The 17826-nt window shown below is 35.8% G+C and overlaps 1 protein-coding gene across 1 annotated transcript; it reads right to left on the bottom strand.

Moving 5' to 3' along the window:
- Window positions 1-2969: 2969 nt before the first annotated feature.
- LOC148612524 (uncharacterized) lies at window positions 2970-17708 on the bottom strand. The gene is made up of 12 exons (XM_088594060.1): window positions 17568-17708; window positions 16392-16418; window positions 15948-16027; window positions 15560-15631; window positions 14299-14422; window positions 13757-13845; window positions 11761-11832; window positions 10962-11106; window positions 6886-7347; window positions 4308-4396; window positions 3873-3953; window positions 2970-3185 (listed from the first exon to the last, which is right to left on the bottom strand). Exons 1-12 carry the CDS (start codon window positions 17593-17595, stop codon window positions 3006-3008), a joined length of 1449 nt encoding a protein of 482 aa, XP_088450186.1. The 5' UTR covers window positions 17596-17708; the 3' UTR covers window positions 2970-3005.
- Between the last annotated feature and the right edge of the window lie 118 nt (window positions 17709-17826).

The raw sequence follows: 17826 nt of genomic DNA, 5'->3' as shown, positions 1-17826 counted from the left end.
AAATGATAGTTATAAAACACATCGGAGTTATTAATTCTACTGCAAACCAGTCATAAACGTCCACATGAAAAAGGTAAGATTATAATGGTATTTTGAAAGTTTGTGATATTTATAAAGCTCATGACCTCTGCTATCAAACAAGGAAGTACTTTTTTCAGCGAAAATGGTTGCATCTACTTCCGTACCGAATATGAAAGTTTTTGTTGATATTTTTCATATCTTTTCTCTACAAAAATATAGGCAATAGGCAATTTTTAATTTTTAGTAATTCTGTCAGTAAGGAATATACGATTTGGTGACCTGTCCATTTTTCTTTTTTCGTCATATTTCGTATGAATCTGGTATATTATAAGAGGAATATACTGGACACGGAGCGTCAATAGCGTCCTATATATGTAGATGCTCAAAAGGGAAATCATGGGAACCAGAATTCGAACGGTAAAATAAAAAAGAACATAATCCAAGGACACGAATAGTCCATGAAAATAGACAAAACAAAACAGTGAACAAAATAACAGAATAACAGGCACATAGAAACAATCAGCAACCCGGACTCCGCTAACACTAGGAGCATGGCATGTATTATCTTCTACGGTAGATAAGCATCTTCTGATTTTCAAAATAAAATACCCACCGAGTTGCTCATAAAATGTCACGTCAGAGATAGGCGAAAGCTTAACTAGGACGTGGTGAACAAATCTTTTCTTATGGTGCAGATGGGTACTGCATAACGATCCACGAGTAAATGATGACCATGTAACTTTTGTAGTGATGACTGTAATATTGTAGCAACATCACCTTGTTCCAAAAGCCTAATTGTGAGAAGACTAGCGTGGAACGAAAAGGTCTGCATAGTTTCGGAAAGCTTTAACATAACGTATATGTTGTGATATAAATATGAAAACTCCATACGCAGGCGCTTAAGTGATATTGCCACAGATGTAAGGAAAGCTGACAATACGGAATGAGAAGTCATCGGGTTTGTCGTATAGTTCGGTCATGAAGTCCTCTTCCATTGGTCGCTAAGATAAGTACAAAATATGAGGCTGGCTTCAAAGTAGTGGCTACATTGGCATCATTGAAAATCGGTGTAGCATTGCTACCTATTGACATAACCAGAATTTCCAAACGTACCAGTATTAAAGGAAAAGGACAATCATGTAATTTAGCCTTGAAGTCCTCAATCTTGAGACTATACGAATACCCTTTTTTTAGTTGAATTTTTTGGATGAAATAGTTGAAGTATAGGCATGTGAAATAATCAGCATGCACTTGTTTTCGAAATAATGGCGGAATTTGTTTCTTGCCGGTATCATTTTGTTAAAGGACGTTGGCCAAATTAATTTCGTAAAAAATAGTTTATTTTGACACTCTACAGTTACAAATAGCTACGACCCTCACAGACAAAAAAAATGCTATTATCTGGGAAAGCCTTATCGATGAATACGTTACCTGAAGTTGGGTACCGTCCTTTATGTCTTAATAGATATGGGTCGATATGTCTGTGGGTTAAGCAGTTTCATATTCTGAACTTCCGTCTATGAAATAGTTCCTTCATGGTCATTTTCGTTATACTCTGTGAAACGAGAAAGGTGGGGACATTTTTATTCTGATACGTTTTTCTTCAGCATGAACTGGAATCAGATACTTAGTTATGTTCAACTTGGGTAGATTATCCTTATGACAACTTTGTCCTCCGATGAATAGTATGGCTTCCATATGAAATTGCGGTTTGCGCTTGTGTGTGTGTTTTTGTTATTATTTGTTTGTTTGTTTTTTTTTTTTTTTCATTTCTTTTTTTTTTTTGGGGGGGGGGGGTGGGGGGGGAGGTTGCATTTGTTTGCTTCTGACTGTATGGCTAGTAGTCAGTGCTTTCTTGGATATATGATAGGACATATCTGAAAGTTCCATTGCATTTTAAGGGGCGCTTCTCATAAATCTTTTGATTTTCTTTAGCCTGTGTAATTCGAAATACGTTCGATATGTTCGATCTAAAATTGATTTCCGACTAGTTACTTTCTAAACACTTTTTGCAAACTTATAGATAGGAAAATACTTTTTTTACCAAAGGGACAATAATGAAACATTTTAAAAACTCAACCCCTTTAAACAATGACGGGGCTATAAATTGACTCTTTTTCAGTTATTTCTTCATTTCTCTAAGGAAAAATGTAAGCAAAGTCATGTCCAAACCGTTTATTTTTTTATTTGAAGTAGATGATGTTTGGGGTCAAAGGTCTCCCTTTTATGCTAAAGGAATAGAAATTTAATGAAATCATAACACTGACATATTTTTTTTCAGCACAAATTGTGCTACCACAGTGTCTAGACCTATTAAGGAAAGTAGGGTATACAAAAATCCAACCTAAAATCATGAAAAATTGTACCCGTTGTACCTATGACCGCTTCTTAGCTTACTCTGCCAGCTTATTGGCTCTGCTATCATGTCCTGAATCATTTTACAAAGCACGGGTACTGACTCATTACAAATCCGCGAATCTACAAATGTATATAGCTGAAAGTGAGATTAGTAAGCCAGATCAAATTCCGTTGTTACTTTTGAAAAAAAAACAATTATAAGTCAATTTCTATACCAGTAAAAAAACTAGTGTTACAGTAGTGGTACAGTTGTACCCATTGGAATGTCGATTGTGTGTTAAAATTTTAAAAACAAAAATTCAATTATAATACTCCAGGCGTGGTTTAAGTGTCTAAAGCAATGGCCCATGTGGTAAAGATCTGTCCAGTTATTTACCCCTGACTTCTTTCATTGTACATAGGTGTACCCATAGCCTGTGCATTGGAATCCTTTAGACACAATTTTTACCTAATTTTTATGTTATCTAAAAGTGATTGCCGAGTATTGAGAATTCCAACAAGCAATTTTCTAACCGAAATATGTGTCTCCGTAGAAGGATTTCACTACAATACTTTTTTTATTGTACAGGCGTCAAAGGACAATTATCTACTTCATTTTGCATATTATTTATAGCACATAGTATTTTCTATTTGTGAATTGCTGGCTTGATTGTAGTTAGAGGGTCGCATCTTTGTGGGTGGCGTTTGATCACGTGGTAGTTACAGTTGGCATGTGTACAGCATTCAAAGTATTCTATAACGTCCTGTGATCCTGTCATTGTTGCTGTGCCACTTCTATGTACTGCTTGGCTGTAGTGATTACAGTCCTATAAAAAGCAGCAATGTAATAATGATGATGATGATGATGGAAACCAAGATTCCAGCGGTAATCAAAAGAATGTAATTCAGGGACAAAGAACAAATATGGAAAACAGACAAACACAACAAAGAACATGAAATAACCAAAATAACACGTACCAAGAAGCAAAAGCAAACTCGGACTCCATAAAAACTGGGAGCATGGAACAGGTGCACCGGTAGGGTAAGCGTCCTCTGCGATATGCTCTAAAGTCGGGTGCCTTCCGCTAGAATCTTGGTTCCCTTAATATGATTACTCTTTCGTAACCGTGCTGACCCGAATGTTTTTTTCAGTCAAAACAACTGGTTACAACTGGTTATCTTTGGGTCGCTTATGATATTGATAGTGAACCAGATTAAACAACTGGCAATGACTATATATATATATTTATCGGGGCCCTGATAATGTATATGACCTATATAGTCGGAAACTGGGTAATGTTAAATGCTAACAAGTGCCAAATTGAATGTAATAATGCTTTATTATATAAAATTATTATGTATATACCCGCCATAGCTTTTAATTTTGAATTTTACAAAATCAGATCTTGTAGTTTTTGTACGACACATGCGCATGAAGGTAACCTCATAGTACATATGATGTTATCCTCCGAGAGCCAAGAAAGACAGGGTAGCACTATAGGCTAAATACTTACACTATGCGACATGCATCCCATTTTGTAGAAACACAAATTATCATTGTCAGCGCCACCATCAACTCTTGCCATATAACAACGCTGGAAATACACGTATTACACGGGTTATTTGTTCATACTATGTTGACCTTGGTTGCGTAATCATGCGCATAAAATTAACATGTCCTTGCATAAATTTACCTGTAGTGTTAGAAATGTTATAAAAATCACTTAAAAATAATTTATGTATCAGGGGCGGTTCCAAAATTTCAGGTTAGAAGTAGAGGCGTTATTAGATTCAATGTCGAGCGAAGCACAAGTTTTACGCAAAAAAAAGTATTTTTTCTCCAAATTTTAGTAGGTAGGGACACATCCCGCTCCGCCTCCCATGAATCAGTGCATGGATATGGCTCAGGGTACGTAATCTTAATTACTTTTACGCCTGGTGTCACTTACGTCATTTCCGCTTTGACACACCTCGGTATAATTGCACTCCCTTTCATGGCTAATGTACTCACAGTGGTAACAGGAAAACGGAACAGGTTCTACAAAACAAATCTTCAACAGAACATCCGAAAAAATGGAGAAATATGAATTCTCGGAAGTTCCTTGTGTTCCCTGTGTTACTATGTAATTTTACCCTCGCACTTTCACCCGCCAAAACGTTAATTTTATGTGACGTCACTTTTTATCATGTGGAGAACGATTGGCGATTCAATTCGTGAACTGAACAATTTCCGCGATCAATCTTCGTGTTCTTCAGTGCTTGTGATCCTATAATTCTGTTTTATTCTCAATAGATTTGTCCCCACCAATGTCTCTTGTTTGTTTACTGAGCAAAATTTGTGGATTCTTGATTTTAAAATTGACAAATTTCACATTTTTTCGTCTACTGAACCGCTGTTACGGCAGGTATTATAGAATCCTGTCTAACCAGACAGATGAGTTTTCTGCATTTTGACAAACAGACACCCAGGTGTCTAATTTGACACCGTAATATTCCAGTATCCAGTCTAATCTGACACCGGAGTATTACAGAATTCTCTCTCAATCAGAATTCTGCCTAATCTGACCCCGGAGTATTCTAGTATAAAGTGAGATATGAAAATTATAGAATCATATCAATACTGACCACAGAGTGGTCCAAAATTCTCTCTTTCCTAACGACTGAATACTCTAGCATCTTGTTTACCTGACACCTTAATATTCCAGTTTTCTGTCAAATCTGACGTTGTTTAACACCTGCCTTGTCCGATGTGTGTGAAATCAAACAGGTTTCCATGATGTAAAAACGTTAAATTTAAGCTGAGCATATATAAGGTGAAAATATACTTAAATTGACTGATATAGGGTGGCTCCGGGGTTGAACCCCAATATGTTGCAATATTTCGAAAAAGACTAACAAATGTAAGCATATCTGAGAAAATTTCACAATGTCAAAAATTTGCATCTGACATGAAACTAATATAATTATGTTATAATGTCAATAGTAATATGCAAGAAAAAACTAGTAGTGACAAGGCGGTTCAAATTTCAAACGTCCTTTGTTCAGTTATAAAGGATGTTTGAACTTCTGAGCGTTCTAGTCTTCTTTCTGGTGAAAAGCATAGTTTTTGAAACAAAAATCTGCGTCTTATATACACAAATAAACCATTTTTTTTTAAATTAGAGATACACAACGTTTCCCACATTTACAGTGAAAATAATGCGCACAATTTGGGTTAAGAATTTAGTATTCCATTACGGCATCACTTGTCTCCCGATCTGTTGTTGACCCCCTTCTAAAATAACTAATTTAGTTCAATTTAGCAGCTGCACTGTGAATTATTGTTTACTTACACAGCGAAATTGGACGAAAATTAGTAAATACCATACTTGTTTTACAACAGAATTTTCTATTTCATTGATATCTATGCCTTAATCCCAAATTACCCGCAGATATGCACACGGTTCCGAAATAAATGTTGGTTTTCATTTCATCGTGTTGGTTTAGTATCCTTAATTATACACGTATTTCTATTTTAAACATCTTCCGCGAAATTGTCGCCCCGTGTAGGTCCGGGTGTCAAAAGAATTGGCCTGCAGCAGCGCTAAGCTTGTCGTAAAAAACGACTTAATAGTGCTCAGGAACCTAGCCAGGGGGCTAGGCGCTCTGCCCACAGAGCAACTGGGTTGTACGTCCCAGGTAGTGGAATGGGGTACCCCTGGCGTGTTGAATGCTGTGGTTGTCAGGCTATAATACGGAAAACCTGACCGCAAACCATAGTGGTGCACCGTGTTGGGAAAGATGCCACGTTCCTCGCACGTTAAAGAACCCTGCTGTGGTATTCGATAGGAATAGGAACCTTTGCGCTCCGCCACAGGAGGCTAAATTGCCCGACCTTACCCATCCCTCCCTTTTTCTAGTGGCAATCAAAAGTTGTCGACCCTATTACCCTAGTGTACCATCCCATTTTTCATTTCATCATCATTTCATGTTCATTTTATCATCCATTTCATGTTCATCGTCTGAATATAGCTGAAATACTGCTGCTCGGACGTTAAACCCCAACAATCAATCAATCAATCCGCAAAATCGTCAGAGCCAAGATAAAATTAATTTCTTAAATTCTGTTATATCCTAATGTCTCCTTTTAGAATTAGATCGGATTTTGTCGGACTAATTGCGTAATATTAATACACGTTTTTCATCCTTTCTCCGTTAGGCGCGACTGATAGCAGGCGATGAAATGGAAGGGAAAAAAAGTAAATTACGGAGGTGGAAGGCGTCATCATTAATATTTTACTTCCGTGCTTGATTTTTAAATCTCGTATACATTCTTTAAGTTTTTGAAATACAAATAAACGCAATTTTTAACCCTTAGCTATGTTCTAAATTGCAGTTCTTGTTGTTGATTCGCCTGGAAATTATTTTACTAGACACATAAGGATAACTATGCTTGTTCCTGTATGAAAAATAATCATTTTCATCACCTTAACTAGACCTTCAATTTCACGCATATTGATATAAATTATACAGTAAGTACCAACATACTTGTTGTCGGTGTAGTTGTTGGTTTAGGGGTTGTAGTTGTTGGCTTAGGAGTTGTTGGTTTGTGAGTCGTTGGCTTAGGAGTTGTTGGTTTATGAGTTGTATGCCGATGAGCATGTGTCGATGGTCTAGAATGGTGAGTAGTATGTCTTGGAGCATGTGTAGTGTGTGTTGTGTGCCTAGGTCTGTGTGTTGAGTGTGTAGTGTGAACATGATGGTGGTGCGTTGGCCTATGAGTAGGTTTGGGTGTGGGTTTTGGAGTCGTAGTTGGCTTGTGAGTTGTAGGTTTTGGTGTTGGCTTATGAGTTGTTGTTGGTTTTGGAGTTGGCTTTGGAGTTGTCGTCGGCTTAGGGGTCGTTGTTGTAGGCTTTGGTGTTGGCTTTGGAGTTGTTGGTTTAGGAGTCGTTGTAGTGGGCTTTGGTGTTGACTTAGTTGTAGTAATTGGAGCATGAGTTGTTATTCTTCCTATTTTTGTGAGTAAATTAAAATAAAAACATTTATCAAAAGGTATTAGTATCTTAAATGTCGCATGATTAAAACAATAATCATTGTTGAACTTTGTGCAGGCTGTGTTGCCATAGATGTCAGAGAAGAGAAGGGGTTCGAATCCCGCTGAGGGAGCGACCAAATTTGCATCGCAAATTTGCAACCTCGCATCGATTTTAGAGTTGGGGTGTAGTTTAGACTTGATTATATATATATATATGTATGCGTCCTTGTATTTACATACCATCGCCGTGCATGCTTATGTATACTAGCAAGTAAGATGGTAGAGTTGCCTCACCCCATTAGACTTCTTATATCTATCATATATTTGGTGTGGCTGTATTTGTATACTGTTACAGATCCTCTATTGTCTTACTCGATACCATCAGAGGTTGTCCTATTCAGTTACATCATGTGCTAATGTTCGCGCTCTAGATTTACGTACGAGGAAGAATCACTCGGTTAATGAAAGCTATATTTTTATGTAGCCTAGTTGGCCGAGTGGTCTAGAGCGTTGGATGTAGTGCATGCTGTCTTGACGTAGATGTCAGAGAGGAGAAGGGGTTCGAATCCCGCAAATTTACAACCTCGCATCAGTTTGAGAGTTGGGGTGTAGTTTAGACTTGATATGTATAAATAACCATAAACGTTTACCATCTTCTGGTGATGTTAAACATATTTAGACGTTTATTTAATTCATTGTTATGTTTCGCATCGTTTTTAACGATCCATCACCCCGTAAGAGTGATTGTTGACTTTTATTTAGACGATTATATATATGGTTGGGAATTTTTCACACACTTCTATAAGTTAACGTTGTCTTTCTGTATCGATTTGGTCCAATGGAGCAGTATAGCGAATAGAGTCGTCATATTCTGAGATGTTTGTATAATATTGATTTGTTGTGACATGCATCATTAACTTGATCCCGAAAAGGCAACAACCAAAAGTTTGCTTTGCAAATTTGACAATTAAAACTTGTTTGGCGTTTTTCAGACCTTTCCAGCCTTACATAACTTTCCTGTATCAATTATGATCCAATAGATCAGAGTAGAGAATAGAGTCGTCACATTCTGAGCTGTGTTATAACTTAAAAGCTCCCAGCTGACCATCTATGATTTTGTAGACTGTCAGACAGTTACCGGAGCTTACAACATTTTTGTATGATTTTGATTATCTGCATTATGGGGAAATAAATTAATCATCGTATCGAAGTGTGTTTCTTCGAAGTTATTTTCAAAATCATTCAGTGGTTACTAAGTAAAATCGATTTGCCTAGGCGTCCAGGTCAAATTGACTAACTTGCCGATGGCGTAATTGAACTATTCAGGTCAAATTGTTTTAAACATGCGTCGTTTCATTGATAGAGATACCTTAGTACATCAGTCTCAGCGTCATTCTGCAACTATTGTTGGATTTTCCTTCCAAGGTGATCTACCTATTCAATTCCAATATTTTCATCAATGGCGGATGGATTTTTCTTAATACGCATATTGCTGCTTCGGTTATATGGTTATCCTATCGACTCTATTCGCTACACTGCTCCATCGGCGGATCAAACTGATGTAGGGGAGATAAGTAAGCATATAGGGATCAGGAAAGTTCCCAACGATGTTAGTACTGTCAAATTTGCGTACTACCACATATCGTGTACTAAGGTACAACCCTAGATTAATCCTACGAGGAGGAAAGACCCAGTCAAAGCTACATTTTTATATAGCCTAGCTGGCCGAGTGGTCTTTGTATCGGCTGTGTTGCCATAGATGTCACAGGAGTTCGAGTCCCGCGGAGGGAACGACCAAAAAATTTGCTAAGCAAATTTGACAATTCTAACACCATTTTATATAGCCTAGCTGGCCAGGTGGACTAGGTCGCTGGACTTTGTGAAGGAGGTAATGCCAAAGATGTCACAGGAGTTCGAATCCGGCGGAGGGAACGACCAAAAAAATTGCTAAACAAATTTGACAATTCTAACACAGTTGGGAAATTTTCAGACCGTTATTTATATATGTACTGAATAATTCATATCAAAATCTGTATATATTAGTCCATGGGCTGGGAAGGTCCATCGAGCACCTTATTCTGATCAATCGGGTTTTTGGACTTGTATTTATAAACTCCTTGTCACAATATAATACTAGGAAAAAAACATTTGTACATTACGGAAACGCATAAGCTGCATTTTATTTATTTATTTATTTATTTATTTATTTATTTTTAAATTGTCGACTTTAATCTTGGGATTATCAACTTTAATCTTGGAATTATCAACATTAAACTTGGAAATTCCAACTTTATTCTTGGAATTGTCAACATTAAACTTGGAAATTCCAACTTTAACCTTGGAATTATCAACTTTAGTCTTGGAATTATCAACTTTAATCTTGAAATTTCCGACTTGTAATCTTGGAATTATCAACTTTTATCCTGGAAGTATCAACTAAAATCTTGGAATTATCAACATTTAAGATTCCAAAATTAATGTTGATAATTCCAAGATTAAAGTTGACAATTTGAAAAAAAATTAAAAAAAAGGATGGCCTAATACGCTCTCATAGTTCATGTTTTGTATGGCGATATTTTAAATTTAGAAGTTATTGCGATGTTTTTAATACTGCGACTTTTAATTTCAATCTAGATCCCCACTTGTAATGTTAGCCATAATTAATAGACAATTGCTTTATGCAATAATTAATAAACGGCAGTTATGCAACCTTTGAGAGGATGGGAAGGGAGGGATGGGCCAAAATGTATATAAAAAAATAGGACTCTGTTCATGCCTATACAAACCAAGGGAATTATCAACTTTAATCTAATCTTAGAATTTCTAACTTTAATCTTGGAATTATCAACATTAAGATTCCAAAATCAATTTGAAAAAAAATTAAAAAAAAGGATGGCCTAATACGCTTTCATAGTTCATGTTTATTTATGGCGATATTTTAAATTTAGAAGTTATTGCGATGTTTTTAATACTGCGACTTTTAATTGAATTATTAAAATACATATTAACGGTTGTTAATATTACTGATACAGGATTTTTCTCAAATTCGCAAAAAATAAAATACTTAATTTTCGACTTAAAAGACAATATCGCAATAATTAGTGCACGCACTAACTTCTGTATTCATATCAGTTACCGGTGATCGATGAGAGATCGGGATGACTAAAGGCATTATTGAAATGGTTCATTTTTTACTAATATTGAGACTGGAATCGTGATGATATTGATTGAAATATTTTGAACATTGTCGGGGTCTAAAGCAATTTTTTTTCTGTCTTTCGATTTAAAAATTTTCATCAAGAATACTTCGGTATGTGTTTCTTTATATCTATTTTGTTTTGAAGTCACGAAGCTCTCTTCCTATTCGCTTAACTTCAGAAATCTTTACAAAAATTAAGAAGAGAACAAAACTTTCTCTTTTTTTTTGTTTACCTGGCTTATTGTATTAGTTAAACAATGCTTTCACTTTGCAAATTACATGAACAAATGTAATTGGAAAAATTGCAAATAAAACCTTGTACATAAATTATACTTTCAGCTAAAAAAAATCGAAAACTTTCGGACTTCTTTGTCATACGATATTACCAACCTTTTTCACATTCTTTGTGGTTACAAAAATTGTTATCGCAACAATAATAACAAAGATCAATGTTGTCAAAGCCTCCTATCACATCCCTCCTCGCTTTTGGATGGCCAGCAATTTTTGATTCCTTAGATAACATTGTGGAGCAAATCTATAAAAGGTCAAAGTTCAACAAATCACCATGTTTTCTATATCTCTGTTCTTTTAAATGACCTTTCACCTAGCATTCGAAAAGGATCCTGATAAATTGTGAGTTTTACGTTTAAGTTTTCAGTTATTTAGTTTTAACACCATTTTGTTAGATAATTATATGAGCTGTAAAAAACTAGTATACATAATATTCCAATAAGGATCCAGAAACAAGTTTCGAAAGAACTTAAAATATATAAATCTGTCGCGGTGTGTTTGAATTCGACTATTCGAATATATCTTCCGTCTATGTGAATGTTTCGTCAGCAGTATATTAGCCTTGTAACGATTATTTTGGAATGTAGCAATAAATTCACACATTCATACATAAAGTAATTGAAAAATACAAGTGCTGTTTATCCTGATAAAAATATACATCAATCGAAAAGCAAATCGGCGCATTTAGGAGTCGGATTCCAAAAGCATGAACCGACATGGAAATTCAGGAAAGTATGGGTTTACAGGCTATTATTCACTCATTTTTGCCCTAACCTTGCACCAAACTAAGAAGATTTTCAATAAAAAGGGAGAGGGTCCAACCCTAGATTCGTCACTGATTTACACGTACATGTATATATAGAAACGCATTTGACATTGTCTTGACAAGTACACTTACCGACTTATGTTCACAGCCCATTTCGTATCGTTCATTGAACATATCATTAATGAAGTGTTTAGCGTAACACGTCTAGAAATAGAGAAAACAAATAGCATCAAATCATGGATAAATAGATAAAGTAGCATCTACAGGTTATTGACTTTGATTGGTAGAGTTAGCATCAATACATGTTATAATTTCTGTCCTGGTATTAAGCATCTTTGGAATTTGAAGAACTATTTGCCCTTGGTTTGTATAGGCATGAACAGAGTCCTATCTTTTTATATACATTTTGGCCCATCCCTCCCTTCCCATCCTCTCAAAGGTTGCATAACTGCCGTTTATAAATTATTGCATAAAGAAATTGTCTATTAATTGTGGCTAACATTACAAGTGGGGATCTAGATTACGACTCAAAGTTGAAAGGTATGGACTCTAAATTTGTTCCTTTTACTTATAATTTTCCACATTTCATGCAGGAAATAACACATGGTACACAATTTCAATTTTCGATACAGTTTTCTCCATAAGCAAAGTTAACGCTACATTGATATCAAGAGAGAAACACACCGAGTTCTACTCAATGAGGCACATAGCTAAGCGTGCAGTGATTTCGTTTAATATTTTATCACTATTTTTTTCATTTTTTATGCTAATGATTTTTTTTTCTTCTATTTTTTTTTCGACGGATAGAAACAATTTCTTACTACAGTTTAAGTAACTCCGAAAATAACTTTGTTTTATGGCCTGATGAGTGTTATATGAATAATATATTGAAACCCGTATAAACCGAACTCTTTTCGGACTAACTTTTTCGGTTTAGACAGATGTGAGATTTACCCAGTTAAAATGCATTTAGTGTCTGAATTAGACTGGTTTTCGAATTATTCAAAATTAAATATGAATACCAAAGCTTTCCCTTTTATGCATTATTTTTAATCTGATTTTTTTCAATTTTTGGACTGGTTCAATCTAGTTTTCTAAACAGATGATTTTCGGTTACGGTGGCTATGACAATTTTTGGTTTCCACTGCAGAAAGAAGATCTTTCTTTACCAAAACAATCTTTAGAAGAAAATGTTTGGTATACAGGTTTCGCTGTATTTCAAATCAACATTACAAACGGAAACGACTGTCACTTTTATTTGGGTGATCAACAAAGACTAGTTATCAAATTTACTTTGGTGATCAACATAATTTATCAACATCAAAAACGACAAAGGAGTCGCATTCGCTTGATTGATCAACATACCTAATTTAGGTGGTCAAGAAATGTGTCACATTTACTCCGGTGCCCAACAAATGTGTCACATTTACTTGGTTTATCAAAATATCTTTTCAACTTCAAAAAACGTGCGTCAACGGTGTCATATTTTAATTATTTCGATGATAAGTCACATTTACTTAATTGTGTTATCAACATACTAAATCAATCTCACACACGGTAACGGTGTCTTATTTACCCGGTGATCAACGAACGTGTCACATTTACCTGGATGCTTAAAAAAACGTGTCAACTTTACTTGGGTTATCAATATACCTTATCAACACCACAAACGACAATGACGTCACATTTACTTAAATGCTCAAAAAGGTGTCACATTTACTTTGGTGATCAACATACCTTATCAATATCGCAAACGGCAACGGTGTCACATTTACTTTGGTGATCAACATACCTTATCAATATCGCAAACGGCAACGGTGTCACATTTACTTAAATGCTTAAAAAGGTGTCACATTTACTTTGGTGATCAACACACCTTATCAATATCGCAAACGGCAACGGTGTCACATTTACTTAAATGCTCAAAAAGGTGTCACATTTACTTTGGTGATCAACATACCTTATCAATATCGCAAACGGCAACGGTGTCACATTTACTTGAATGCTTAAAAAGGTGTCACATTTACTTTGGTGATCAACACACCTTATCAATATCGCAAACGGCAACGGTGTCACATTTACTTAAATGCTCAAAAAGGTGTCACATTTACTTTGGTGATCAACATACCTTATCAATATCGCAAACGGCAACGGTGTCACATTTACTTGGATGATCGACGTCATTACAATTGTAACATATCGTTCTGTTTAATCTATCTGTATCAGTAAAAGTAATGGCATCAAAAATCAGAAAACAATAGGTCCATTAGCAAATAACATCATGGGTGATATGTTATTGCTTATAGCTATATAGAGTATGCATATAACGACAGTGAAGTTATCAACTAATTTTACAAGAACGTGAACTAGACGAAAAGCGACTGATTTGCTTAGATGTGTCATCTTCGGATTTTATTCGCAAGATAATATGCAAGATTCTACTCAAATATTCTGTTCAGAGGTACATGCATGATGGCTACTTAAGAATTTTTACACTCCTGTTTAACTCCAACCTAGATTTTTTCACTCTCAGAATAACTGAGGTATAAATTGATTGGTTTTTTTTTAACGTGTCGGTCACCGACTTCTTCCCGAGTCTCGCAAGGACGGCTTGATTTCAATATATGGATTGATAATATCATATGTTTTATGTTTTGTATGGTTACTTACTCTGGTCACCACATCCATACTCGTTACAACGTTTGCCGTTACAGCATTCTTGACAAATGTAGAGATTGTCGTCCTGTCGTTTTGACACTTCTCGCTTTCCATACTTGTTCAGAGCATCACATACCTATTTATAAATGTATCTGCACACGAGAGGTGTTCGAGGAACCCCGTCTCGATAAAATATATTTTGTTACAGTACGTTGACCTCGAAATCAATTGATATTATCTATCAGTAAAAAAAATCTCATTTTAATTCTTAAGTGCTTAAATTGACTGGCTGGAACCAATTTTAATTGTCATGAAAGAAGGCCGAATTCTGTGCTACTGAAAAATGCGAGTGACAATTTACACAGTTTTTTTTTTAATTTTTACAAACTCCTTTTTTTCTTTTTCCTTAAAAAATAAAGGAAAAAGATCCCTTTTTCTTCTATTATTTGCCAATGTTATTTGATATTCTGTCATCAGAAATTTTCAGCTGAATGGCATCTATAAAGTTATCTTCTATGATCGTTTTCCATTTAATTTCGTTTCTCTTTTTTTTGCAATGTCTACTCTTCTATTTATTCGGAGCGCAGATACTTATGATATGTAAGGTTGTTTGCTGGTTTGCTTGCCTGCTTTTTGGGCACTTAAATTTTTTAACACTAAACTTTAACTCTGAATAAGATTTATTTTTAAAATATTTAAGTAATCCCCACCTTCTCCTACCCCGTGCAGGTCCGGGTGTTAAAAGAATAGGCCTGCAGCAGCGCTAAGCTTGTCGTAAAAAACGACTTAATAGTGCTCAGAACGCTTGCCGGGGGCTAGGGCGCTCTGCCCACAGAACAACTGGGATGTGTGTCCCAGGTGGTGGAATGGGGTACCCCTGGCGTGTTACATGCTGGGGTTGTCAGGCTATAATACGGAAAACCTGACCGCAAACCATAGTGGTGCAACGTGTTGGGAAAGATGCCACGTTCCTCGCACGTTAAAGAACCCTACTGTGGTATTCTCCCGGAGTAGGAACCATAGGGCTCCGCCACAGGAGGCTAAATTGCCCGACTCTATCCACCTCTCCCTATTTCCAGTGGCAATCTAAATTTGTCGACCCCATTGTCCGTGTGTCCCATCCCTTTTTCATTTCATCATCATTTCATGTTCATTTTATCATCAATTTCATGTTCATCGTCTGAATATAGCTGAAATATTGCTACTCAGACGTTAAACCCCAACAAACAAACAAACAAACCCACCTTCTCCCATTTAGGATTAAAGTGCTTACTCTTTGAGCTTTGCAACCAACGTCATAAAACACGTGACCTTGTGGCGTGATGTAAAAGCTGGTAAAACATTGCTAAAAATAAATATTAGAATAGCGAGGGTCATAACTAAGTCTAACCAGATTTAACATGGAAAAACTTCTTTCTAAATCATGACCGTCGGAGAAACACTACAAACACCATGTTTGAATTTATACTACAGTCAACAGTAGAAAATATAACTGGAATGACAAGTGTTTTAACTGTTATTTCAAGTTTCGCTGTTTTTTAGAGCACAAAGTGTTTTTGTTTCTTCAATATAGATGGCTGTCTGTAAAAAAGTTTAGAAAGAGTCTAACATAATTGTCATAAAAGAAGCATTATTTTAACAATTAAAATAGATGGTTATACTTCATGTTCGGCGCATGTAACAACATTTTCACAGTCATGGGGTTCAGCCACTCTGTCACATGACATGCATTCTACTGCACCTACAATAACAACCACTATTAATTGGAAAAGAAGGTTCTGTTTACACTGTAGAACTGTTATATTCAAAAACTTTATTCCAGTTCGGATTGGTTTTATACGTTCGTCTTTCTAGATATTATGTATCGTTGCACGTCCGGTCGTCGTTCACATCTCCCACATTAATTAAAAAAAAAAGCTTCCACCACTATTTTCGTAGTTCGTAGTAATTGCAGTCAAACAAACAGCCGATTTTAATCAGATTGGTATATGACTTATTTTATTGCTCTAAAGCATTCCCTTTTAGGAATGTTAATATAGTTTTTAATTAGCTTCTGTAATAAACTTTTCATAAAATCAGAGGGTTTGCAATTCTTTTATTCTTACCTTCCGTGTTCTGGATGCCCCAAAAAACTGAAATAATAAAAAAAAAAAAAAACACATAAAATAACACATTTTCATGAACCGGATAAAGGCTGGACTACAGATGAGATCAGCTCAAACCTCTCAAAAAAACTCCTATAACTGTCAGAAGAACATTTCTATGACAAATTTAGAACAGTTCGAAAGCCAGCTCTTCTCACTGTTCTAACAGAGCGGCTCTACTAGTAGAACTGTTCTCGTAGAGCCATCCCTACCAGAACCGTCAGAAAAGCTGGCTTTAGTAGTAGAACTGTGCTCGTATAATAGTTTGTTCTAGAATTGTCCTATGGCACTTTTAGAACTGTCCTAGAGCCGACTCTTCTAATAGTTCCCCTGAGAGGTTACAACTGATCTCATTGTAGTATGTACTTCCTTGTGCTTTTTTAGCGAGGTTACCTTGCATTTAGTACCTAGTTGATTTACTTCTGTTCAATTATGGCATCTGGCTTGATATTGAACGAGTTAGATAAAAGAATCCTAGCCGACTCTTTATATATCTGTGTCATTATTACACTTCATTGCATTAACACATATATTGCTAGTATTCTTTTACTACGTATGTACTGAACAGATAGGGAAAATGACTTTGTTATTGTCGAGTTAGAATGGTCAGGTATCGAATAAAGAAAGTGTAGAAATCTTGATAACAACGACGACTACTCTATGCTAGGTCCCCAAATCAGAAGCTCATTTTACGATTGTAAAGTTTTCTCACCTTTCTGTGAGAGGCCAATATTAGCTTGTCCTCAATTATGCCTACCGCCGTGTATTTAAGGCTAGACGGCGCTCCTTTGTTGTGTTATAATAGACTTTGCCTTGTGAACATTTTCTTCTTATCTTTGTTTTACTACTTAAATCGATTTTATGTCAACTCCAGATTTCATATTCTCTCCATTTTGATCCCTCTGGGCGAGTGATATTATCTATGACTTCACTGTGCGTAGAATTGCTGTAACGGGGTAAATTATAAACGACTAAATCTCGAAGCTTAAACGTTTCTTACTATATGTATATCTTAAATATGGACTCAATTTACACCACTACCTTAATAGGCCATTGATCACGTAGCACATGTCGAGACTGCATCATTACGAACAAAGAAACGGACGAATAAACGCGCTATACTGTTGATAATCTTACCTAAAAGGGTGATGTATAGAAGGGTCATCGTAATCCTTTGTTTAAGGATTAAGTTCCTTCAGTTCCAGAAACGGAAAGGTCTGATTTCGAAGTATACGACCTCGACGAACTCGTGTCTCGAGATAACACTTGTTCGGAATAGAACTTAGAACCAAGATAATAAGTCTGCATTTATGAAGGTGATAATTCAGATGTAGAGAAATGTCGAATTGAGTGCAGTGCGTCCTATCTATTATAGTCATTATCGTCTTATATATGA

The sequence above is a fragment of the Perna viridis genome, chromosome 7 (genome assembly GCF_037379345.1).
Source record: "Perna viridis isolate PV_CMFRI_1.1 ecotype Kerala chromosome 7, ASM3737934v1, whole genome shotgun sequence".
Classification (NCBI taxonomy): Eukaryota; Metazoa; Mollusca; class Bivalvia; order Mytilida; family Mytilidae; genus Perna; species Perna viridis.
The sequence above is the reverse complement of the archived record's forward strand: the minus strand, read 5'-3'. Positions and strand labels throughout refer to the sequence as shown.

Coding starts and splice junctions, on each gene's coding strand:
- LOC148612524 (XM_088594060.1), bottom strand. CDS start 17,595: ATGACCCTTCTATACATCACCCTTTTAG. Junction 14,423..15,559: donor TTGGTTGCAAAGCTCAAAGA/GTAAGCACTTTA, acceptor ATTTATAAATAG/GTATGTGATGCTCTGAACAA. Junction 11,833..13,756: donor CCGTTTGCGATATTGATAAG/GTATGTTGATCA, acceptor CTCTATTTCTAG/ACGTGTTACGCTAAACACTT.